Genomic DNA, 25,261 nt, shown 5'->3' with positions numbered 1-25,261 from the left:
TCATGTGTTCTGACCGTGCTGAGGTCGCTGCACCCTCTGCATCTCCATGTGGGTTTTTCACTGGACATACCCTCTGCTGATTCCTGTGTGACCTACTGTGGGCTTCTCTAGCTACTCAGTTGACATGCCCTCTACCCCTGCTGAGCTCCAGTCCCTGGGTGACATGGCAGTCTCTTGAACCTATATGGAAAAACATCCTTCTGCTATATTAAGATCACTGCAACCTTAGAAAACAGCCTTTCTGGTGGTAGCCTCTTAGCTAGCATTGTGTAGGCTCTGCTGTTTTGCTTCAATTGCTGACCTGGTCTGAGCTGGTGCTCCACACTTTGCTTCTGACCAGTTGGCTCTGCTCCAGTGACTGGCCTAACAAGTTCCTGCCTATCACCCACTCAGTTGCTTTGCTGACTGTTCTCAGGGAATATTTCTTTGCAGTTGGAGATCTTGTAACCTCATTTGGCTTGATATCTGGCTTCTCCAAAGGGCTGTGGAAATGTCCCTGGCTAGCAGCTATGACGTGAGAGACAGACCACCTATGAGGCTTCAGGGATTTCACATGCCTTCCGTAGGGGCTTTGCAGAGGGCCCAAACTTTCTAGAAGGGGTCCAGGGATCCAAAGGGATCTTTTTCTCTGGGGCAAGACATTGGCATTATTTTGTTAGAAGCATCCTCAGAAAGCCAGAAAAGTATTTCCTGAATGGGAGCGTATCCTTTCATGCCTCTGTCTTCAGGGCTGGCCCTTTGCAGCCACATTGCCACTCCAGTGGGCCAGCCACATGGGAGAGGCATGGGGTGGGGAGGCCGTTGGGTCTTTTCTCATTTCCAGTTTGAGAGTGAATTGTTGGTCTAGGGAGCCTGCTTCTAATAGTTACAGAAGAGTTTGGATCTTTCTCTCAATAGGAGACAGTGTTTTATGATGTTAAGAGCTCAGGCTCTGGAATAAGATGGGCCTAACTTTGAACCTTGACCCTGCTACTTCCTAGCATTTATCCTAAAATGGAGATAAAATTACTAGCTCTGTGTACAGAAATTTTATAACTTTTTTGTGCTTCAGTTTTCTCAATTGAAAATGGAAATAATAGTAATGCTTCATGAGGTTGTTAAATATTCAGTCAGCTAATACATCTAAAGCACTTAAAACAGTGTCTGATACATAGGAAGTATTCAATCAGTGTAAGTGGTTGCTATTATTACCTGACCATTTGAGTTGTGAGGATTATGTGAAGTAATCTATTTGAAGTATATATCACAAGGCCTATATAACCCCAATGTTAACTTAAAAATGTACATATATGTGTGTGTGTGTGTGTGTGTGTGTGTATACACCTCCACACAACTCAGAGGCAGTGGCTTCCTGGCTTCTAGTGTAACATAAATGAAACATTTGTTCAGAGAAAGGGCAGGACTGGGTGGAGGATACCTCCCTTCTGTCTGGGAAATGAAGGATACAGACAAGTTCCAGCTAGGGGTGGGGCTGCCTGCATAATGGCAGAAGCTGACAGAGATGCCCATCCTGTGCTTACTGACATGAACCTAAGTTTGTACTGATGCCAGTTCCTCCTCTTTATAGGTTTCACAAGCTGATCTGGGGGAGCTTTGGCAGTGGGCTTCTGGAAAGCTCCGGGGTTATTGCAGGCGGCGGGGACAATGGCATGCTTATTCTATACAATGTGACCCACATCCTGTCTTCGGGGAAGGAGCCTGTGATTGCCCAGAAACAGAAGCACTCGGGGGCTGTCAGAGCCCTCGACTTTAATCCTTTCCAGGTACTACAGGTACTACATTTCGGTTAGTCAAACATGGCCAAGCCAGGGAGCAACAGATCTGAGTGGAAGCATTCACATGTGGCCTCCGGTCTGTAACTCTGATCCCTTTCCAGGCTGTTTCAGGGGAGGCTTTTGATAGCCCCAAATTTGGGCTTCTTTCCTCCTTTCTTGCTCTACTTTTTCCTAGGGTGGTGTGTCTCCAAACACCTTTTATTCATACAGGGCAACCTCTTGGCTTCAGGGGCCAGCGATTCTGAAGTCTTCATTTGGGATCTGAATAACTTGAATGTGCCAATGACCCTGGGATCCAAGTCACAGGTGAGCAGCACCCCCACCACCCAACCCTGGCTGCTGCTTAGAGTGTGCAGCTGATTTTCCTAGGTAAAGTCTTGTGTTCTGGAGCCAGTTGGAGCGCACGAGATTTCAAGCTTTACCACTGGAGGGCAATAAAGCTCCATAGACTAACATGCTACCAGCCAGATAAGAGCTAGGATGGCCGGTGGGTGGAGGGTGTATATGGGGTGTTTGGTTTGTGCTCATTACTTGTTCTAGGAGTTTCTGGGAGGCAGATGAAAGGTGAGGAGAGCAAAAGATACCACAAGAAAGGATGGGAGTGCTGTCAGCTTTCGCAGAGTTGGGTAGGGCATTGGGCCCAGCAAAGACGGAGCAAGAGTAGGTCCCCAGACATACCATTGTCCTTTTTATGGGGAGGGTCAGCTTTATTCTCCCTGTATGTGGCTCTCCCATGCAGTTGGGGGGTCTGGTCTTGTGTCTTGGAGAGCCTGTCTGTCAATCTGTAACTGGGTCCATCTTTTTGCTTCCTGGCCTTTTCTCTGTCTTGTGCTTACAGTATAGTGAGGTAAGTTGTTTCAATTTGATAACATCTTACGGTTTTTCTCTCGGCCTCACGCTCTCTGGGGGTCTTGGATATCTATGTTTTCCTCTCTCCCTCATCTTCCTCCTTCTCTCCCTCTCTTTTTGTCCTAGACAAGAGGGCTGTTTTTTAAAATCTTGACTCTATCCTCTTAGTAAAACCTTGGGTAGGAGTAAAACTTAGATGTGCCTTCCATCCCTTCTGCTTCTACACTGATACCCTAAAGGATCCTCCCTGGAAAATTCAACTCCCAGCTTCCCAACACTGTCTTAGTTTGGGTAGCCCCATGTCTATTCTTGGACTTGCTGTGGGTGGCTGGGAGCAGTGGAACAGCAGATGTCACTTTGTCCAGGGGGTGACAAGTTGTCATCTTTCTGTCCCCATCCTGCCTTAGCAGCCCCCAGAGGACATCAAGGCACTGTCTTGGAACCGGCAAGCCCAACACATTCTGTCTTCTGCTCACCCCAGTGGCAAGGCAGTTGTGTGGGATCTCAGGAAGAATGAACCTATCATCAAAGTCAGTGATCACAGCAATAGGGTGAGTAGTGGAGGCCAGAACACAGGCTTGGGCTCTGGCTTCTCTCTCCTGCCTAGAAGTTAGAGCTGCTCTGCCCCAGGCCAGAGTCCTGCTTTCAGCTGTCGGACATGTGGAGTCAGCCACTTAGCACATTTCCTATTGAGAGTGAAAACTTAGGGAAGCTAAACAAAGCTGATCTGGAAGCTTCTACCGTTCCTTACTTATTCCTGGCCATCACTCTCTGATGCCTGTGGTGTTCCCAGTCACAGAAGAGACACAAAACTTGCTCTCAGAGGGGTCCCATTTCAACTGGGCAAAAGAGTCAGGTTACAGCACCCATCGGGATATGCTTTGTTCGCAGATGCACTGCTCAGGCCTGGCCTGGCATCCTGACATAGCCACCCAGTTAGTGCTGTGCTCAGAGGATGATCGTCTTCCTGTGATTCAGCTGTGGGACCTGCGCTTTGCCTCCTCGCCCCTGAAGGTGCTGGAGAACCACAGCAGGTAGCATCTCAGACGTCATCCATATCCTTGAGGGGATGGTGGACATAACTGGCTTGGGTAGAAGGCAATGTATGCCTCACTTTAGCTACTAAACATCCTTCCTGGCTTTAAAGCCATTCCGGTGAACATATAGTCACCCAATACTAACTAGAGCCCTAACTAAGAGGAGGCCCGTAGACCCTGAGGTTATGGAGAGGAGGCTGAGATTCCATCTAAATTCCAAAGATGGGAATGGGGTCATGAGAAATACTGGAACCAGTGTTTAGTCTCCAGGCTCTGGTATGAGGCTAACGTCATTTCCTTAGGTGATGAGCTTTCCTTCTCCAGGATTTCTTCATAAAAATAACTTGACTCCTATCCTGTGAACAGTCCTCCACAATCTGTTCTTTCTTTTCTTTTCTTTTTTTTTTTTTTTTTTTTTTTTTGAGACGGAGTCTTGCTCTGTCCCCAAGGCTGGAGTGCAGTGGCGTGATCTCAGCTTACCGCAACCTCCGCTCACGGGTTCGTGCCTTTCTCCTGCCTCAGCCTCCCAAGTAGCTGGGACTACAGGCGCCCGCCACTAAAGCTGGCTAATTTTTTTTGTATTTTTATTAGAGACAGGGTTTCACCATGTTAGCCACGATGGTCTCAAACTCCTGACCTCGTGATCCGGCCGCCTCAGCCTCCCAAAGTGCTGGGATTACAGGTGTGAGCCATCGCGCCCAGCCCCACAATCCGTTCTTTCTAACCAAAGGACCATGCTGCCTTTATATATCCTTGGGGACTTCTATGTTTTTAGACCAGTTCTTGCTCTATCACCCAGGCTGGTGTGCAGTGGCGTGATCAAGGCTTGCTGTGACCCCAATTTCCTGGGCTCAAGTGGTCCTCCCCCCTCAGCCTCCCAAAGTGTTGGGATTACAGGCATGAGCCACTGTGCCTGGCCTCCTTGGGGACTTTTGATGGTTAGGTCTTTACTACCTCCTGGGCTGAAAACACTCATAGGGATGAGTGTTTGTGTGATTCATAGTGGTTCATAATCTCTACTCTCTAATTAGTGAAAAGAAGCAGGCCATCCCGCAGTGATCTAAGAAAGGCAGAGTGGTGCAGTGCATAGTGCACAGGCTCTGAGGTTTGATTTGGGTTCTGACTCTGTAACTGTTGGAAAGTTACTTAATTTTTCAAAACCTCATTTTCTTAATTTGTAAGATAATATCAGACCATGCATGTTATAGGGCATGGATGGTCTGATATGCCCTATAAAATGTATCAAAGACGTATAAGGCAGCCTACTCATAGTAGGCATTCAACAAATGCTAGATCCTCTTTCCCTACCTTTTTAGGGGGATCTTGTCAGTGTCATGGAGCCAGGCTGATGCTGAACTGCTGCTCACTAGTGCTAAGGACAGCCAGATCTTGTGCTCGAACGTGGAGAGCAGTGAGGTAGGCTGGCCCTTCTGTGGGCATGCTGGGATGGGAGAGAGAGGGTAGAAGAATCTCAGCCGCAGCCATGTGTTTTGGGTGTCATGGACTGTCCCAAATGGTGTGTGTTCCCTAATATTAGGTGGTATATAAGCTACCAACACAGAGCAGCTGGTGCTTTGAAGTGCAGTGGTGCCCTCGGGACCCTTCAGTGTTCTCTGCCGCCTCCTTTGACGGCTGGATCAGTTTGTACTCTGTGATGGGTAGGAGCTGGGAAGTCCAGCACATGAGACTGGCTGACAAGGTTTGAAGGGCTTGGGAGAGAATGCTGGAGGGAAGGGGCTGTCTCTGTTTGTGGGAGAGAGACATATGGCCTGAGAAGCAGGGACTATTGGAGATTGGGAGAACAGGGCCCAGGGTTTGGGAGGACTGCACCTTTGCTCTGGTGCCCATCTTCCTGAAAGGATGTCAGTTTCTGCCACAGTGTGAAGAAGGCCTTCACCTTGACTCTTGTTATTGGATGGGCCCTGTAATATTTCAGGGACAGTGGGACCCCTTTGCTGGGACAGTTATTTCAAGAGTATGACACTTATCTTTCTCCTATAGATCCATTTTGTGCCACACTCCATTGTAGACTTTGAATGTAGTAGTCTTTCCAAGAGCCTACTTGCATGAGAGTCCCACCCTCACTACTACTTACTTCCCCATCCTTTGGAATGTGGGAGTCTGACCTTTCTAGGTCAAATTGGGTGTCTCAAGGATTCCTCTCAAAATGGAGTTTGTAGGTGGAGGGCCTGACTAAACTGCCACTTTGGGATGGTGATGCAGGTGTCTTTTCCCCCCAGATCTCCTCTTCCTTCAGCAAAGGCCAGCCTCTCCCACCACTGCAGGTGCCAGAGCAAGTGGCACAAGCATCACTGATACCTCCCCTGAAAAAACCCCCCAAATGGATTAGAAGACCAACAGGTGTTTCATTTGCTGTAAGTGTAATGGATGTATAGGGGTGTGTGTGTGTGTGTGTGTGTGTGTGTGTGTAACCTACCATGTGCCCAGCATGGAGCTAAGTTTTGTAGGAGACGTATTCCCACTGCCTCTGTCTCAGAATGGATCCCACTTTACCTCTCAAGGAGAAAGTTACTATAGTTTCCCTCTCTTCACTTCACCCATTCTGTATTTTCTGCCAGTCCTGTCTAAAAGGAGTTGACTGCCTTAGAACTCTCGGCTGTGGAGAAATAGCCTGAGATTCCATCTCAGTTTTCTCTAACCCTTACATATCTGGACTGGTAGTAAGGAACTACAAAGAAGGAAAGAAAAAACAGATTTTATTCTGTCATTTATCTGTTCAAAACCTTTGAGCCTCCCATTGCTTTATAGACAAGGCTAAATGTGCACAGGGCTCCACTTACCTTTCCATTTCCATCTCATTCTCGTTTGTTCTCTATGCTCCAGTTACATATGACTCCTTTCTGTTTTGTAAATAATTCCTCAACTCTTCCTGCCTCTGCTTGTATCCTAACCTTCAGCTTCTCTCCTGGGTCCACTGAATGCTACCACAGCCTTTCAAGGCCCCTCTCTTAAATACTGTCTCCTCCTTGATGCATGTCTGTAACCCAAGTCAAAATTAGCCTCTCTCTATAATCCCACAGACTTATACTTTGGTAATGATACGTTCTAACTATACTAAAGTTATTTATATACATATATGCATATTACCCTACTAAGCAATAGACTCCTTAAGGGTAGGGACTATGTCTTGCTGATTTTTATATCCCCAAAGCGGTGCTTCACAAACTCTTAATGTGCATCCACATCACTTGGGGATCTTATTAAAATTCAGAAACTGGTTCATTGAGTCGGGAGTAAGGCCCAAGATTGTGATTCTTCAGCAAGCTCCCAGTTGATGCCCTTGCAGCTGGTCTGAGGACTAGCACTTTGAATGGCAAGGCCCTGAAGCACTTGGGACAGTGTTTAAATATTAGGTTTGAATTGAAAACAGATGTATAAAAGTAGAAGTTCTTGTTTTCAAAGCCAACAGTTTTATTGGGGAGGCAAGACTAACACATTCAATAGGCTGTGAGCTTAAAAAGAAAAAGAAGTGGGGAGGTAAAGAATTCTGAGGTCAAGAGGCCTGAATTCTTATCATAGCTCTGTCATTTATTAGCTAGGTAACCTTGAACAATTCATTTAACCTCTCAGGACTTAACTGTTCTTATCGGTAAAACAGGGATAGTGATGCCTGCCTAGAAAATTAACATGAACCACAAATAAGAATATATGTACACACTTTGTAAAACGAGCAAGTCCTATACAAATCAAAAGTTAAAATGGTTTTGCTTAGCACTAATCTGTGGTGTAGATTTTGTGCTGCAGAAGTCAAGGTAAATAATTCTGACTGGGCGAGTTCATTAGGAGGTGGATATTGGGCAAAGAAACGGTGAATAGTTAGGGAGTAAAGCAATAGTTAACAACCCCAAATAATCTGTACAACAAACCCCCATGACACAAGTTTACCATGTAAGAAACATGCACATTTACTGCATTGGATTGAAATTTTTTTTTTAACCCAAAGTAAAAGTTAAAAAAAAAAAAAAAAAAGTTATCGACCAGGCGCCGTGGCTTACTCTTGTAATCCCAGCACTTTAGGAGGCTGAGACGGGTGGATCACCTGAGGTCGGGAGTTTGAGACCAGCCTGACCAACATGGAGAAACCCTGTCTCTACTAAAAATACAAAAGTAGCTGGACGTGGTGGCACATGCCTATAATCCCAGCTGCTTGGGAGGCTGAGGCAGGAGAATCGAGTGAATCCGGGAAGCAGAGGTTGCGGTGAGCTGAGATTGCGCCATTGCACTCCAGCCTAGGCATCAAGAGCGAAACTCCATCTCAAAAAAAAAAGGTTGTCAACCTTGGATACACATTGGAATAACCTGAATAATTCAAAAAATACTGATGCCTAGTCCCACCCCCAGAGTTTCTGATTGTATTGTCTGGGGTATGGCCTGGCAAGTCTGGATTGTTCTCCACGTGGTTTTAATATGCAGCCAATGTTGAGAACTGCTAGAGTAAAAAGGGTTTTTCTAAGGTCCTGTTTGTGCCAGATGCTTTATATAAGGCATCTAATTTGGTGAGAAGGATACTCTAGGTGGGGATGTTGTGGGTAAAGGCACAGAAGCAGGAACACATCAGGCATTTTAGGGATGTGGAGGAATGTAATACACAAGCAGGGGGAGAGATGCTGGGAAAGATAGGTTTGGCCCTGATTTTGCAGAAGTTTGTGCGCTGCAGGCAAGGGAACTTAAGCTCTTTTCTGTGGCCTTGTGTAACCACACAAGCTCCTGAATAGCAGCAGGGTGGTACAAGCAATAGGGGGATAGTCTAAGGAGGGAAAAGAACAGAAGGCTTTTAGTAATCTGGGTGTACTAGCACTGGAAATGGGATGGAGGACACCTGCATGAATGACAGTGAACAAGAAGAGGTAGGACCTTGTCGTTGCTTGAGTATAAGGGGTATGAAGATTTTGCTGATGCTGAGGTATTTAGCCCAGGTGACTGGGAGAATGATGGTACCAGGACAGGTTAGCAGAAGGTGAGTACTGTGTGGTTAAGTTTGAAGCGGGTGGTCCTAAGAGTACAGAAGTGGTTTTGGTAGGGAGACGCATTCAATACTAAATTACTGATCCTATTCCACCCCCGCCAGGAACTCTCTTATTTTATTGATTTCCTAGCCTAGGGTCAGCCATTAGATAGCTTTCTCTGTGAACCTGACTTAGTGTTACTTTTTGGCTTGAAGGTATAACCTTTACCCTTCTTGCTTTTCCTCACCAGTTTGGAGGGAAGCTGGTTACTTTTGGCCTCCCCAGCACAAGGCTGGTGCCACAGCCTTGCCCCCGCCTAGTCTTCATCAGTCAAGTCACCACAGAATCTGAATTCCTGATGCGATCAACTGAGCTGCGGGAGGCCCTGGAATCAGGAAATCTACTGAATTACTGTCAGAACAAGAGCCAGCAAGCTTTACTGCAAAGTGAGAAGATGCTGTGGCAGTTCCTGAAGGTAGGAAGCCTTAAGACTAGCTGCTCAGAAGTGTCTCCCCAAAGCCTGGAACTCCAACCTGTGTCAACTGCAGGAGAGGCACAAGCACACTGATTACAGAGGCCTTAACTCCCATTAGTTTTTTCCTCACACTGTACCTACCACTGGGACACAAAACCTTCACTCTTTACCGGAGGCTCAAAGGCCATTTGGGAAGTGGCTAGGAAAGATGGGGAATACACGAGATGTTTTCCTTTATTGCTACTATTGCTGGTGTTCTAGGTACTTTATCAGAGCCAAGGCAAAGACCTTCATGGTATCATGCCAAAGGGCAGGTAAGGTAATGGGAAAGAAGAAAAAGGAGGAAAGAGAAAAAGAAGAGAAAGGAAGATTAGTTAGAAGGACACATTGTCATAAGAAGGCTTTGAGTTGGTTTCAAGTAACCCAAGGCAAGTCCTTGAAGTGGGTCCTAGGGTTCAGGTGCCACTCTACGCTGGAGGCGTGGGTTCAGTTCCAGTTCTCATTTAATTTCAAGTTTCCTACGACACCAGGAGGAGCGCTATACCTATCAAAGGAAATGAGCAAGTGAGAGATCTGAAGGAAGAAACGGAAATAGCTGACTGGTCAGTCAGTGGGATGATTGTGCAAATTTTTGGAATTGTATAGAAGAAAGCAAAAAGGATTGGGCCTGTACCAGGGCATCTGAGAGGGACTTGAAATTTGAGCTTTAGGCATAGCAGAACTATATGAAGGTGGACATCAGGAAGTTAGGAAAGAGAAAGAGTATTTGAGAAAGATCTTGACTATATAGTGAAGCTAGAGAATGATGTGGGAAGAAAAGAAAAAGAAGTGATGCTTTTGTTGTAAGCAGGGTATAAGTTCCAGGAATGGTGAGATGGGAAAGAGAGGGAGTGGTCAGGAGTTCAACCTTTATTCTGCTAAACAAAGGAGAGAGTGGTACCTATAGGACAGAGGGACCTATAAGACAGGGCATTCTGGGTGTTTTTGTTTTTGTTTTTGTTTTTTTGAGACAGAGTTTCACTCTTATCACTCAGGCTGGAGTGCAATGGTACAATCTTGGCTTACTGCAACCTCTGCCTCCCGGGTTCAAGCAATTCTCCTGCCTCAGCCTCCCAAATAGCTGGGATTACAGGCACCTGCCACCATGCCCCTCTAATTTTTGTATTTTTAGTAGAGACGGGGTTTCACCATGTTGGCCAGGCTAGTATCGAACTCCTTAACTCAGGTGATCAGCCCACCTCAGCCTCCCAAAGTGCTGGATTATAGGCGTGAGCCACTGCTCCCAGCCAGGCATTCTGGTTTAAAAGCTACCCAGGAGCTGTCCATCCTGATGGTTCCTGGTTGGGTGTGGTGAACATTTCTAAGGAAGGGCATGGAAGGAGAAGGGTGCCCAGAGAGACTGTGAGAAAGGTATGGTTAGAAATCATGGTTCAGTGTGGAATAAATTAAGGGCCTGGGATAGCTAACCAAGATTGCAGGGGCTTCAGAAAGGCTTGCTCCTTGGTATTTGGGAGATTGAATGGGAAGCTGACTTTGTTTACTGTATCCGTGCAACTTCTACCAGAGGTCTTCTCAAAGAAACATTTAGACTCACAAGACTACTGTAGGCTACACTTGGCAGCAGCCTCCTCGGAAGGATATGGGATGGGGACTGCAGCAGGGCAGCATCAGGCGGGTGTCTTCTGGGGGAGTCCTTTCAGCAGTCATGCAGTAATTCTGAGTTCTCTTCTTCCGTCCCCCAGAGATAGCTCAGGTGCAAGGAGTGAAAATATACATCAGGCAGGTATGTAAGTTGCCCTGACTTAGAAGCTTCTTGCCCACAAGAGCCAATATGTCTTGTACTAATTCTAAAAGCATAGCTTCCAGAGTCCCTGCAAGGAATCTGTCCAGTTACAAGAGCCACTGCAATCAGGGAAACACATAGCATGTTGTCCACATTAATTTTTTTTTTTTTTTTTTTTTTTTTTTTTGAGACGGAGTCTCGCTCTGTCACCCAGGCTGGAGTGCTCTGGCTGGATCTCGGCTCACTGCAAGCTCCGCCTCCGGGTTTACGCCATTCTCCTGCCTCAGCCTCCCGAGTAGCTGGGACTACAGATGCCCGCCACCTTGCCCAGCTAGTTTTTTGTATTTTTTAGTAGAGACGGGGTTTCACCGTGTTAGCCAGGATGGTCTTGATCTCCTGACCTCGTGATCCGCCCGTCTCGGCCTCCCAAAGTGCTGGGATTACAGGCTTGAGCCACCGCGCCCGGCCACATTAATTATTTCTAGATTACATAGTTCTAGTCCAGATGCAAGTTATCAATCACAGGCATATTGCCTAGGAACAGCTGATATTTTACTCTCACCAGACTACCAGGGTAATAGAGCTAGGAAGACAATGAAAGGTCAAATTCTCATGCGCAAGGGGCAGGGGCCTATGTTAACACTGCCCATAGCCCATCAGTAAGTTAGATCCGGGGGGAAAAGGGAAAGATGGCATTGGACTGCTGAGGGCACTTCTAGTAGTACAAAGAACTATATTTGGAGGTATATTGGCACAGATGCCCAGCTTCGTGTAGGAAGAGCATCATTTATATTCATTTAATGGAATCTTTTCTGTGTTCTATGGTTTCTTAGGTGACCTTAGAGCAAGACTCCAGAATGAAATTCCTAAAGCTTTTAGGATACAGTAAAGATGAGCTTCAGAAGAAGGTAAGCTGCTTTTCACATCAGAAACATGTACTTGTTGAAGAGAATGTTGCCAGACTAAACCATCTCAGAATACCTCTTCCTGGCCTTATTGCATATGTGAGCATTTAACATCCTGGAGTTTGTTTTTTTCTCAGAAAAAATAGATCAGGGATCTTAGAGAGTCCGGTCGGTGGGGTATGGTGGCAGGAAAAGAGGATAATGCTTATTTGATCTTTCGCTGGAAAGGGCTGTTTTCATAGGTCTCTCCCTGCAGGTGGCCACATGGTTGAAGAGTGACATGGGGCTAGGCGAGGGTCCTCAGCCCAAAGGAAATGACCTCAACAGTGACAGACAGCAGGCCTTCTGCAGTCAGGTGTGGTAGGAGCCCAGTCAGCCTGACCTAGGGTTACACAGGAAACCTGCCTTTCGGGTGTCTTTCCCTTCCTGGCCCTTTTCATTGCTCTCTGTAAGTGCTTAGCATTTGTACAAGTCTTCAGACTCCTCACTCTCTTAGAACCAGAGTGAGACACAGAGTCCCTAAGCTTTTGGGCTGGAAGTGGAGAGCTGTGTCTTAACCGTGAACTATGGCCCTTCCCAAACCTTACCTGGCTATATTTTTAGTTTTACTCATTAACAACCAAATAGTAGAACTCTCAGAGCTACTATGCCAGGTCTCTGTCTGTCTTCTGGGTTCATCCCTAGGTAGTCACCTCTGTCCTTCATCATACAGGCCTCCAAACACACCACAAAGGAAGCCTCTGCTTCCTCAGCCTTCTTTGATGAGCTGGTACCTCAGAACATGACTCCTTGGGAGATCCCCATCACAGAAGGTACCCTGACCCTGAGGGAGAGAGTCTCTGCTTAGGACTAGGTGGGCCCGGAGGTTTTGGACTTGAGAGAGTCCCTTCTTGTCCCCTGCCTCATGTCTTCCTCCCACCATCTCAAATGCTGAGTGAGTCGCCTACCAGTTAGAGCTCTCTCTGGCTGTAGATTTTCATGGATAGGTCCTTCCTATGGAAGGCCTTCTACCAACAGATTTTCTTCTATCCTTCTTGCTGAAAGGACTGTGGCCCTGCCCACTGTGATCAAGCACACCTCACACTGTGCTACTGCCGCATCAGTTCCCTCCCTTGTCTTGGGCCCTGTCTTTAGACCTGGGCACCAAAATACATTTTATTGCCAAGGAATGAAGCTTGAGGGTTTAGTTTGGAGCCAAACACGCTGAGTGATATAGAGATATAGAGGGTGTGCTGTGGGCCCTGCAGGGGGCAGGAAGCTAGGGTTTGAGAGCAACTAATGCAGAGGGGATGCTTCTGCCTGCAGATGTTGATGGACTCCTAAGCCAGGCTCTCCTGCTTGGGGAACTGGGTCCGGCTGTGAAGCTGTGTCTAAAGGAGGAGCGCTTTGCTGATGCCATTATCCTGGCCCAGGCCGGGGGTGCAGATCTGCTGAAGCAAACACAGGAGTGCTACTTGGCCAAGAAGAAAACCAAAATCTCCTCGGTAACTGCCCGTCGTGCAGGAGAGGAAGGGAGGGGATTACTTGGACCTTGTGAGGTGGATACCCACACCTTGGGACCTGTGTTTGAGTATCTGCCTGCCTCTCTCTACTCTACCACCCCCACCTCACCCTTGCCCCTACTCAGTGCTCTAACAGGAGGCCTGTGCAGGACTCCTGCTGCCTATGCTGGATGGATGGCTGATGGCCTCTTTCCCTCTCTGCCTATTACAGCTTCTAGCCTGTGTTGTGCAAAAGAATTGGAAGGATGTGGTGTGTACCTGTAGCCTGAAGAACTGGAGAGAGGCACTGGCTTTGCTACTGACATACTCAAGCACAGAGAAATTCCCTGAGCTCTGTGGTAGGTGTGGTCCCAGGCTTCAGGATGAAATGGTGTGACTCCAGCATGGATCAAAGGATGCATGCAGGAGGGAGGTGGAGGAGCAGTTGAGCTCTGGGAGGCCAGGCAATGTTGTCAGGGCTAGAATCTGGCTCAGCCAGGAGGCAGGGACCACAGCGCATGCCCCTACTTTCAGAGGGGATCCTTTGTTGTCCTGGTTTACTTTGTCTTGTCACACCATGATGTGAGAACTTTCCCCTTCTCTGTACAGCAAGGTGAGTCTCAGTGTTGTCTTAAAGCCACTGCAGCTACTTGTCCCAAGCTCATGGTCCTCTCACTGTTTCCAAACAGGAGAAGGAGAGGCACACAGGCCAGCTGTGCCATTAATGAAATTTCCCTCTCTCTGCAGACATGCTGGGAACTCGCATGGAACAGGAGGGCGGCAGGGCACTAACCTCTGAAGCCAGACTCTGTTATGTGTGCTCAGGGAGTGTGGAGCGGCTGGTGGAGTGCTGGGCAAAATGCCATCAGGCTTTGTCCCCCATGGCTCTGCAGGTACCCCTTCTCTGCAGGGTACTGGCCACTCCATACCAGGCCCTTAGGAAGCTAGTGGTGGAGATGTGCAGAACTAGCAGAGGTGGATCCTCTGGGACAGGCTGGAACCACGGCGTTAGGGAGGAGCGAAGGGTCCTGAATGTCTGGGATCTTCTCCTCTTCCCTCAGAGGAGACTAAGCAGCAGCTGCTTCAGTGTTAGTCTTTATAATTTTTTTCCTATTTCAGGTTTGGTTTTACAGATGTATTCAGTATTTGAGTAATTGTGACTTGGGCCTTCTATTAGATACTGTAGAAAACTCTGTGGATCTAAACTGCCAGGTGTTCTGTAAGTGACCACAGAAAGTGGGGGTCACAGACTCATGGAGAGATAAAAGTCGCACCTGAAACAGTTAGTATAACAGAGTCTGTGGTTGGTGATGTATAAGCAGAAAGGGTAAAAAAGCAAAAGGAAGAGGTAGAGATGTACCAAAATCTAAGACCACATGGGTCCAGTTAAATCCAATCCTAACAGCTTGGGAGGTGAGGCCAAGTGACCCTTCTCTGTCACGGTTCTTACATGTCATCATCTGCTGCCTTCACCTAGGTATGGCCAGGTGCCCTCATCTCTACCCATAGTAGGAGATCCCTGAATGAGCTACCTGGACTTAGAGAGCAGGATATGCTTCAATGAAGGCTTACCACCCTCATCCTTGTCCTTACAGGACCTGATGGAGAAGGTGATGGTTCTTAACAGGAGCTTGGAGCTACTGCAGGGTCCTCATGGGGTGAGCCCAGGCCCTGCCACAACCTACAGGGTCACTCAGTATGCCAACCTCCTGGCAGCCCAGGGCAGCCTAGCCACTGCCATGAGCTTTCTACCCAGTGACTGTGCTCAGGTAAGTGGGGCCGTGTGGAGAGAGCAAACCTTTCCATTCAGTCATCTAACATTGAGCACTTCTGTGTTCCAGGCACTATGCTAATGCTGAAGCTTCTAGGATAGATAAGATGGAATCCCTTAAGCACCTCACAATCTACTGGGGGAAGATCAGATGTTGATGACTTATAGCGCCATAACAGAAGCTTATACTGAGCACTGTGGGAGTCCAGGGAAGGGACTGATTTTTGCCTGGAGAAGTCAAGGAAGGCTTCCCAATGGTTAAAACAGCTGAGCTGGACCTTCAAAGAGAAGTAGCTTACCAGCAGATATAGAGCATTCTAAGCAGAAAGAATAGCAAGGAGGGAGGCATGCAAGTGTTTGGCAGGGATTTGGGAACCTTGAGTCATTTCTAAGGGGGCTAGAGTATAGAGCGGGGTTGTCCAAGGGTCAGAATACAGTCGTGGGTGCTTAGTTTCTGTTTCTGGTTGGTCCAGTAAAGCCCCTTCCTCATCCCTGTTTTCCACTTATCACTAGAGTCAGAAAGCAAAAACCATGACTTCAGGCTGCTAAAAACCTAAAACAAAACAAAACAGAACAACAACAAAATAAGACAGGTTGGACAAGCTTGGTGTAGAGGGTCAGCTGAAATTTGACTGCTACCAGGGGCCTTGATTGTTTTAATTTCTTGACACAACTGTTCCTCATTAAAACTTATAGCCACCAGTTCAGCAGCTAAGAGATCGGCTTTTTCATGCTCAAGGTTCTGCTGTCTTGGGCCAACAGTCTCCCCCTTTCCCCTACCCCCGGATTGTTGTGGGAGCTATCCCCCACTCTAAAGAGACATCTTACAGATTGGGATCCCAGCCTTCTCACCAGGTAAGACCTTACTTGTTAATTCATTTGTTCATTCAACAATATTTATGTGCCAAGCGTGGTTCTGGGCACTTGGAATATATTGTGAACAAAACTGATGAAAATTCCCAACTTCCATAGAACATAGATTCAGTTCTTTTTATAATAAATGACTGTTTATTGAACTACTAGGCTGTTAGGACATAAAGGTGCAAAAATCGTGATACTTGCCCTCAAGTAGCTCATAGTCTAGTGGAAAGATAGATATGTAAAAAATAGCTACAGTAGGCCTGGCACAGTGGCTCACGCCTCTAATCCCAACTTTGGGAGGCCAGAGTGGGCAGATCACGAGGTCTGGAGTTCGAGACCATGCTGGCCAACATGGTGAAACCCCATCTCTACTGAAAATAGAAAAAAATGAATTGGGTGTGGTGGCATGCGCCTGTAGTCCCAGCTACTTGGGAGACTGAGGCAGGAGTATTGCTTGAACCCGGGAGGCGGAGGTTGAAGTGAGCCCAGATCGTACCACTGCACTCCAGCCTGGGCGACAGAGCGAGACTCTGTCTCAAAAAAAAAAAAAAAAATTAGCTACAGTAAAATTCGTAAATACCATGATTGGGGTATGGCAAGAGGCCATAAGATCACACAGATGAAAGCAGTTTACTCTGTATGGTGGGGTGGCGGGGGCAGTCCAGGGAGTGTTTCAGAATGAGTCTGAGGTCTGATCAGAGTCTCAAAGATTAAAAGTTTTTAGGCAAAGGAATGAGCAAGTGAAGACTGTTTCAGGCACAGAGAATAGCATGTACAAAGGCACTGAAGCAAGAGTAAGCTGAGGCCTTTTGAGGATTACTAATATTTAATTGGGGCTGCAACACAGGTGTTTATGGCTGCGAAGTTAGATGAAGCTGGAACAACAGGTTCCGGAGTCAGATCACTAAGGACCTAGCATTCTGTGCTAAAGAACTTAAACTTGACAGGGAGGAGCTATTGAACAGTTTTAGGAAGAGGGGTGACATAATTAGCTGTGTGTTAGGAAGAGCCAGTCTGGAGGGAGTTAGGCTATAGTAAGGGATGATGAAGACATGAAATAACTAAAGCTGGCCAGTGAGGTTGGATTTGAAATACGTAGTACTTAGTAGATAGAACTGACAGAATTGCTGATAGTTTGGAGAGGTGTGTGTGTGGTTGGGGGACTGAGGGAGAGGAAAGAGGTTCTGGCCAAAGTGCCCGGGGGGATTGGGTACTGTTAAGATGTGAGGCCAGAAGTTTACTAGACGAGCTGGGGAACAGAATCCAGGGAGGTTTGGATACAGAGTTATCTGGCGGAAGCTCTGATGGCTCATCTTGTCCCACCTTCAATCCCCACCCTAATTCCTTTTCTTTTTTCCCTCCCTTTCCTCTGTCCCTTTCTTCCCTCACTTGTCTCCCCTTTTCCCCTTCCCCTCCTCTCTTCTCCTCTCTCTCTCCCTCTCCCCATCTCTTTTCATTTAAAAATAACTATAGATTCACAGGAGGTGGCAAAGAAATGTACTGGGATGTCTCCTGCGTCCCAACAACACCCCGCCCCATGTCAGCATCTCACACGACCACAGTACAGTATCAAAACCAAGAAATTGCCATTAGTACAATCCATGGATTCAGATTTCAGTCAGTCTCCACCAGTTTTTCATATTGTTATATGTGTATTTATGCAGTTTTGTCACATTGTGGTGTGTAACCACCACCAAAATCAAGATACTCAATTTTACCATCACCATAAAACTCTCTTGTGTTACCTTTTTTTTTTTTTTTTCTGGGACAGAGTCTTGCTCTGTCGCCCAGGCTGGAGAATAGTGGCATGATCTCAGCTCACTGCAAGCTCCGCCTCCCAGGTTCACACCATTCTCCTGCCTCAGCCTCCCGAGTAGTTGGGACTACAGGCGCCCACCACCACACCCGGCTAATTTTTTGTATTTTTAGTAGAGTTGGGGTTTCACCATGTTAGCCAGGATAGTCTCAATCTCCTGAGTGCCGGGATTACAGGCATGAGCCACCACACCCAGTCATCTCTTGTGTTACCTCTTTTATAGCTGCACTTATCCCGCGTCCCTCATCCTTGGCTTCACCAATATGTTCTCCAGCTCTATAATTGTTATTTAATGATTGTTACATAAATAGAATCATGCAGTATGTATCCTTTGGAGATTGGCTTTTTTCCCTTAGCATAACTTCTTTGAGATTCATTCAAGTTGTTCTGTGTACCAGTAGTTCACTCATTCTTATTGCAGAGTAGTATTCCATGGTGTGAATGTACCATGGTTTTAATTTTTTTTTTTTTTTTTTGAGATGGAATCTTGCTCTGTTGCCCAGGTTGGAGTGCAGTGGCACTATCTTGGCTCACTGCAAGCTCTGCCTTCTGGGTTCACACCATTCTCCTGCCTCAGCCTCCTGAGTAGCTGGGACTGCAGGTGCCCGCCACCACGCCCGGAGAATGTTTTGTATTTTTAGTGGTGACGGGGTTTCACCGCGTTAGCCAGGATGGTCTCGATCTCCTGACCTCGTGATCTGCCCACCTTGGCCTCCCAAAGTGCTGGGATTATAGGCGTGAGCCACTGCACCTGGCTTCGGTTTTATTTTTTTTAGCCATTCAAACTTTGAAGGACATTTGGGTAGTTTCCAATTTGGGGGTATTATGAGTAAAGCTGCCATGAGTATTCAAATACAAGCTCCTAATTGACGTCTTTACTAGGTTCAGTCTTTCAGTCCATGAACGTGGCATGTTTCTCCAGTGCTCTCTCTATCAGTGTTTTACAATTTTTATCACACCAATCCTGTACATATTTTGTCCAATTTATACTTAAGTATTTAATTTTTTTATTATCACCTGTCCACTCATGCCTACTAAGTATTTAATTTTGTCTTCAGCAGTTTAAAATCTAATTTATTGGTTTCTACTTGTTCATTGAGTATATAGAAATGCAGTTGATTTTTATGTGTTGATCTGGTTATACCCTGTGACCTTCCTGAATAGTTGTAGAAGTTTTTTGTGGATTCCATGGGGTTTTCTATTAGACAGTCACGCTGTCTGCAAATCTACAAATAGATAGTTTTCTTTCTTTTCAATCTATATGCATTTAATTTCTTTCTCATGCCTTATTGTAGTGACTAGGACTTCCAATCTCTGTTAAATAAGAATAGTGAAAATGAGCCAGGCGCGGTGGCTCACACCTGTAATCCCAGCACTTTGGGAAGCTGAGGCGGGTGGATCACCTGAGGTCAGGAGTTGAGACCAGCCTGACCAACATGGTGAGACCCCATCTCTACTAAAATATAAAATTAACCGGGCATGGTGGTGAATGCCCGTAATCCCAGCTACTCAGGAGGCAAGGCTGGAGAGTCGCTTGAACCCGGGAGGTGGAGCAGTGAGCTGAGATTGTGTAGTTGCACTCCAGCCTGGGCAACAAGAGCAAAACTCCATCTCAAAAAAAATAAATAGTTAACATGAATGTTCTTGCCTTGTTTCCAGTCTTAGAGGAAAAACATTCAATATTTCAGCATTAAGTATGATGTTAGCTTTAGGTTTTTCGTAGATGCTCTATATGAGACTAAGGACATTTCCCTCTATTCCTTGTGTCTTAGTCCATTTAGTACCGCTATAACAGAATACCACAGACTGGGAAATTATTTATAAAGAACAGAAATTTATTTCTTATGGTTCTGGAGTCCAAGATCAAGGCACCAGCAGGTATGGTTCCACTCTCAGTTCCAAGATGGTGCCTTGCTGCTGTGTCCTCACATGGCAGGCAGCAGATGTGCAAGAGAAAGCAAACCTACTCCTGCAAGTCCTTTTTATGGTGGCATTAATCCGTTAATGAGGGCAGAGCCCTCATGACCTAAACACTTCCAAAAAGTCCCACCTCCCAACACTGTTGCATTGAGGATTCAGTTTTCAACACATGACTTCGGGGAACGTATTCATTCAGATCATAACACCTTGTGAACTAGATCATGAATCAGTGTTGAATTTTGTCAGATGTTTTTTCTGCATCATTTCTGTGATCATATTATTTTCATTCTTTAGTTTGTTGGTATAGGGGATTAAATTGATTGGTTTTTAAATATATTGGATCAGCTTTGCGTGACCTGGAATCAATCCCACTTTCTTGTGGAATATTATTTTTTATATACATTGTTTGATTTTGCTAAAATTTTATTGAGGATTTTTGTGTCTAAGTTCATGAGAAATATTGATGTATAGTTTTATGTTCTGCTATCTTTTTCTGGTGTTGGCATCAGGGTAATACTGGCCTCATGAAATTAGTTAGGAAGTGTTCCTTCTATCTTCTGGAAGAGATTACGTAAACTTTGTATTAATTCTTTGACTGTTTGGTGAAATTTTCCAGTGAAACCATCTAGGCCTGGAGATTTCTTTTCTGGGAGCTTTTAAATTACAAATCCAGCCGGGCGCGGTGGCTCAAGCCTGTAATCCCAGCACTTTGGGAGGCCGAGGCGGGCGGATCATGAGGTCAGGAAATCGAGACCATCCTGGCTAACACCGTGAAACCCCGTCTCTACTAAAAAATACAAAAAACTAGCCGGGGTGGCGGGCGCCTGTGGTCCCAGCTACTCAGGAGGCTGAGGCAGGAGAATGGCGTGAACCCCGGGGGCGGAGCTTGCAGCGAGCCCAGATCGCAGCACTGCACTCCAGCCTGGGGCACAGAGCAAGACTCTGTCTCAAAAATAAATAAATAAATAAATTACAAATCCAATTTCTTTAATGATTATAGGACTATCCAGATCTTCTTTCATTGTGACTGAGTTTTGGTAGTTTGTGGTTCTTGAGGAATGGGTCCATTTCTGACTAAGTTGTCAGATATTTATGAATGTAAAGTTATCTGTAGTATTCGTTTATCTTTCTAATGGCTTCAGAGTCTGTTGTAATATTCCATGTTTCATCTCTGATGATGATTTATATCTTCTCTCTTTTTATCTTTATCAGTTTTTAGATGTTTATCAATTTTATTGAATTTTTTCCTCAAAGAACTAGTTTTTGTTTCATTAATTTTCCCTATTATTTTTCTGTTTTCTATTATTTACTTTTCTCTTTCCTTTCCAAGAGCTGATGTTTTTTTCTCTTCATAGGTTCCAACTCCATCTCCAAGGCCAAGAGTTTTCACCCCTCAGTCATCACCAGCGATGCCTTTGGCACCTTCCCATCCTAGCCCTTATCAGGGCCCCAGGATGCAGAATATAAGTGACTACAGGGCATCTGGGTCCCAGGCCATCCAGCCTTTGCCTTTGGGCCCTGGGGTAAGGCCTGGTGAGTGAGTCACTGAAGATCTGTTTGGGCAGAGCACAGAGGTCTCAGGAAAGCAACTGGCATGGCCAGCATGGATTTGGGAAGCTGTATGTCTGTCTAGTGAGAGGAGCTTGGAAGTTGAAGTCTGAATTCCTAGTGCTATCACTGGCTTCGTACCTTTGGCAATATACCAAAGTGTTGTGTTGCTTATCTCAACCCTATGGGATTGTTTTGAAGGTCAAATAAGGAATACAGTTAAAAGTATTTTGTAAATTATAGATTTCCATATACATGTATTAATCATTTATTATTATTAATTTTTTATTGCTATCCTGTTTCTCCTTGATATGCTCTGAGATGCTCCTGAATTGAAGTTTAGTGACAAATGACCTATTTCTGTTCTACCTCAGCTTCATCTCAGCCACAGCTATTAGGAGGGCAAAGGGTGCAAGCTCCTAACCCGGTGGGATTCCCTGGGACATGGCCTCTTCCTGGTTCCCCTCTACTCATGGCATGCCCAGACATCACGCAACCTGGCTCTACCTCCCTGCCTGAGACTCCTAGACTGTTCCCTCTGCTTCCTCTGAGACCACCAGGTCCCAGCCACATGGTCTCCCATGCCCCAGCTCCTCCTGTGAGCTTCCCTGTGCCATACCCTCCAGGGGGCCCAGTTGCCCCATGCTCTAGTGTCCTCCCAACCACTGGCATCTTGACTCCTCACCCAGGTCAGTCTTCCTTCCATGAATCCCTCTTCTGGGTTATTGCCTCCCCTACCCCTCCAACTACTTTGGGAGTCTTTCTTCAAGTCAGAGGCTAGGGCCCTGTGGGGTGGAGGGTGGCCAGGAGTGTAGATAGTCTGCAGAGGGAGGTATGGTGGATTCCAACTCAAAGAATGCTTCCAGCCTTCAGATCAAAAATTTCCAGTGTTTTTCGTTATGCCCCTAAAAACCTCTATCTTTTTATCCTGTAGGACCTCAAGATTCCTGGAAAGAAGCTCCAGCCCCCAGGGGAAACCTCCAGAGGAACAAGGTCAATGCATCTGTCCCCACCCACTCCCTCGCACATTCACCAATGACCATGTTCTAATTCCTTAGAGGATTCAGTCAGTCCCTCCCCTTCTCAGACTGTCCCCGCCCTCCTCCCACTTACTCTTCTTTCCTCAGGACCCTCCTCTTTCTCTTTCCCTCTTACATACATACACCAGTCTCGTCACTTCCCAGTTTCCCATACTCACTCCTCTGCCTCCTTGTTCACTATCATTCCTGCCACTCCCCAAAACCAGAGCCATGGAGTCTCTCAGCTCAGACTCATGTGTCTTTCCTTCTGTCTCTTTAGCTGCCAGAGACATTTATGCCCCCAGCACCAATTACTGCTCCAGTTATGAGCCTCAGCCCTGAGCTTCAAGGGATTCTTCCCTCACAGCCCCCTGTCTCCGGTGTGAGTCATGCTCCCCCAGGAGCTCCAGGAGAACTCAGCTTGCAGGTAACAGGAACAATGTATTCCCCTCCCTTGAGAAACCTTCCAGCCCTCCTTGGGTGCAAGTCATGGTAGATGGGCCTCATTCTTCAAGGCAGAGACCGTCTCTGAGCTGAGGGAGACTGGGGACAGGTACCAGGTGTCCTTACTGCAAAGAAAGGGAGGCTGCTCATCTCCCCACCTCTGCTCTGATGGGAACAGTATGACTGTGAGTCACTGGGGACTAGTCCTTAGGGAAGCCATGAGAAGGACAGATTGCCCCTCTGGCCTTTCTCCCTGCTTCTTTATCAGCAGCTTCAGCACCTGCCACCTGAGAAGATGGAAAGGAAGGAGCTGCCCCCAGAGCATCAGTCCTTGAAGAGCAGCTTTGAGGCACTTCTCCAACGTTGCTCCCTGTCTGCAACTGACTTAGTGAGTCTGAACCTTCTCCACAGTGCCCTCCTCGCACCCCTCGCTGGTTCCAGGACCCCCCAGCTGTGGACCAGTTCCTTGTGTGACTCTCTTCTCACTGCCCTGAACATGCTGTCTCTATCTTGTACTTAATTAATGTCCATGTGGAGCTGGGGAGAGACTTCGAGTCTGGTCTGAAGTCTAGCTCCTTGACAGTAGGACCCAGCAGCATTGAGACCTAAAGGCAGCAGGGGTACTGGAAGGAGGGTGGAGCCAGGAGTAAGGAAGTCTGCCATTCCCTTGCTGGCTGTGTCGGCTTGAGCAAGTTGCTTACCCTTCTTGGGCCTTCATTCCCTCCTCTGTGAAATGAAGCCATTCTAGCTCTAATATGCTGTGATGCTTCTTTTTTTTTTTTTTTTTTTTGAGATGGAGTCTCACTCTGTTGCCCAGGTTGGAGTGCAGCGGTGCGATCTCGGCTCACTGCAAGCTCCACCTCCCAGGTTCACGCCATTCTCCTGGCTCAGCCTCCCAAGTAGCTGGGATTACAGGCACCCGCCACCATGCCTGGCTAATTTTTTGTATTTTTAATGGAGATGGGGTTTCACCGTGTTAGCCAGGATGGTCTCAATCCGCCCACCTCGGCCTCCCGAGGTGCTGGGATTACAGGCATGAGCCACTGCGCCCGGCCTAATATGCTGTGATTCTTTATGGCCCTGTGTGGTGTTAGCCTTAGGGGCGGGGGTTGGAATCCATTTCTTTCCCTGCAGAAGACAAAAAGGAAGTTGGAAGAGGCAGCCCAGCGTCTGGAGTGTCTATATGAGAAGCTCTGTGAGGGGACAGTAAGTACACCTACCTGTGCTCTCACTGCCTCCTACCCTTCCACCATGACCATGGCCAAAGGAAGCCCAGTATCTTTTCTTCCCATAGGTCTCACTGACCTGGGTTCCCATAAAATATGTGCATCTTGCCTGGACTGGGCCCAGAACTTAAGTCTTCCCTTATCCCTTCCATGCTGCCAGGGTAGGGACTGGGTTGGGCTCGCTAACCTAAGGGTCGTTCCCTCCACAGCTCTCACCTCATGTCGTGGCTGGGCTCCATGAGGTTGCCCGATGCGTGGATGCAGGAAGCTTTGAGCAGGGCCTCGCAGTGCATGCCCAGGTGGCGGGCTGCAGCAGCTTCAGCGAAGTGTCCAGCTTCATGCCTATCTTGAAGGCAGTCCTCATCATTGCTCATAAGCTGCTGGTCTAAACCAGGCAGCCTCTCTTGCTAGGAGGCCTCTTCTGCTGTTACTTAACTCCTACCTGCAGAAGAGGGGACTTTTGCAACAGATTCTGTTTGTTTTTCCCAACTCTCTTCCTTGCTGCCAGGTATGTGATGCTGTAGGCTTGACTCCAAACCAGCTGAGTGCCTGCTTTTTACTCCTTTATGCCTGGCCTTCCAGGATCTGTCCAAGACACTCTCAGGCCTGGAGGCAGGGCATAGAGTCAGTTCTTCACTCTCCCTAATACTACACTCTGTAAGGACCTGGGGCAGAATATCTTCTCCCCCAGGGATCTTCTGTTTACGTGGCTTCTGAGAGGGTGAACAGGATTGTTACTTTTAAGTCTACCTCTGCTGTGACCCATCATGTGGGTCTTTTGTTTCTCCCTTCTGTGGTTTATGAGCCTGCCCTTACCTTTTCCCTGTCTCTGACTTCATATTTCCAGGTCTGTATTTCTCTGTAGCCCAGGGTATGGGGTAGAGCTGACTGCTGTTCACCCTTTGAACAAGTCATGGATGTGAGGGATGGGTGCTGAGGAGAACCAAGAGAGGAAATTTTGGCGCTGTTAAAATGGAATTTCTCATGTGCCAGCATTATTAAGGGTGGGCTAGGTTGGATGGAAGGTGAAAGGGGTGAACTGCCTTTTGCTGGAAGCTGTCTTAGGCTGTGAGATAGGAGCAGGGGAACCACAGCCTATGGGGAACTGCCCTTGACTGTGTTGGAGCCTTAGCCCAAGGCCATTCCTTCTGTGATGATAAAGCCCATTTCTGTATTCTCTTCCAGCACTGCTCCTCAAGGGTTGGGGGCCCTTCTACCTGGCAGCCACCACATGTCCCAGGGCTACCTTCTTTGGCTGGATTTGCATTTGTGGCACTGTGTTTGGATTTGCATTTGTGGCACTGTGTTTGATGCAGTGATGTACTTAATGGTGCAATAAAGCTGCTTCGATTTGGTTTCCTCTGTCATCTCCCAGTCATTGTCT

The 25,261-nt window shown here is 46.9% G+C and overlaps 1 protein-coding gene across 18 annotated transcripts in view; it reads left to right on the top strand.

Moving 5' to 3' along the window:
- Nucleotides 1-25,232, top strand: part of SEC31B (SEC31 homolog B, COPII coat complex component) — a 42,231-nt gene extending 16,999 nt beyond the window's left edge. For 6 of the 18 annotated variants that reach the window (XM_038009455.2, XM_038009454.2, XM_073019264.1 and 3 more), the window contains 24 exons: nucleotides 1,568-1,763; nucleotides 1,986-2,081; nucleotides 3,032-3,175; nucleotides 3,516-3,658; nucleotides 4,978-5,077; nucleotides 5,199-5,360; nucleotides 5,902-6,036; nucleotides 8,879-9,103; nucleotides 11,720-11,794; nucleotides 12,048-12,146; nucleotides 12,504-12,603; nucleotides 13,097-13,275; nucleotides 13,505-13,631; nucleotides 14,020-14,165; nucleotides 14,868-15,041; nucleotides 15,740-15,898; nucleotides 20,996-21,173; nucleotides 21,563-21,877; nucleotides 22,123-22,181; nucleotides 22,488-22,634; nucleotides 22,920-23,039; nucleotides 23,786-23,857; nucleotides 24,087-24,385; nucleotides 25,063-25,232. In XM_038009455.2, the coding sequence (XP_037865383.2) occupies nucleotides 1,568-1,763; nucleotides 1,986-2,081; nucleotides 3,032-3,175; nucleotides 3,516-3,658; nucleotides 4,978-5,077; nucleotides 5,199-5,360; nucleotides 5,902-6,036; nucleotides 8,879-9,103; nucleotides 11,720-11,794; nucleotides 12,048-12,146; nucleotides 12,504-12,603; nucleotides 13,097-13,275; nucleotides 13,505-13,631; nucleotides 14,020-14,165; nucleotides 14,868-15,041; nucleotides 15,740-15,898; nucleotides 20,996-21,173; nucleotides 21,563-21,877; nucleotides 22,123-22,181; nucleotides 22,488-22,634; nucleotides 22,920-23,039; nucleotides 23,786-23,857; nucleotides 24,087-24,266 (3,331 nt within the window). In that variant the 3' untranslated portion in view covers nucleotides 24,267-24,385; nucleotides 25,063-25,232. Of the gene's footprint in view, nucleotides 1-1,567; nucleotides 1,764-1,985; nucleotides 2,082-3,031; nucleotides 3,176-3,515; nucleotides 3,659-4,977; nucleotides 5,078-5,198; nucleotides 5,361-5,901; nucleotides 6,037-8,878; nucleotides 9,104-11,719; nucleotides 11,795-12,047; nucleotides 12,147-12,503; nucleotides 12,604-13,096; nucleotides 13,276-13,504; nucleotides 13,632-14,019; nucleotides 14,166-14,867; nucleotides 15,042-15,739; nucleotides 15,899-20,995; nucleotides 21,174-21,562; nucleotides 21,878-22,122; nucleotides 22,182-22,487; nucleotides 22,635-22,919; nucleotides 23,040-23,785; nucleotides 23,858-24,086 lie in introns of those variants that run through there. The other 12 variants (XM_073019274.1, XM_073019273.1, XM_073019272.1 and 9 more) reach the window with 10 other exon arrangements.
- Nucleotides 25,233-25,261: the final 29 nt, after the last annotated feature.

Source organism: Chlorocebus sabaeus, chromosome 9 (assembly GCF_047675955.1).
Source record: "Chlorocebus sabaeus isolate Y175 chromosome 9, mChlSab1.0.hap1, whole genome shotgun sequence".
Lineage (NCBI taxonomy): Eukaryota > Metazoa > Chordata > Mammalia > Primates > Cercopithecidae > Chlorocebus > Chlorocebus sabaeus.
This window is presented reverse-complemented; position numbering and strand designations above follow the sequence as displayed.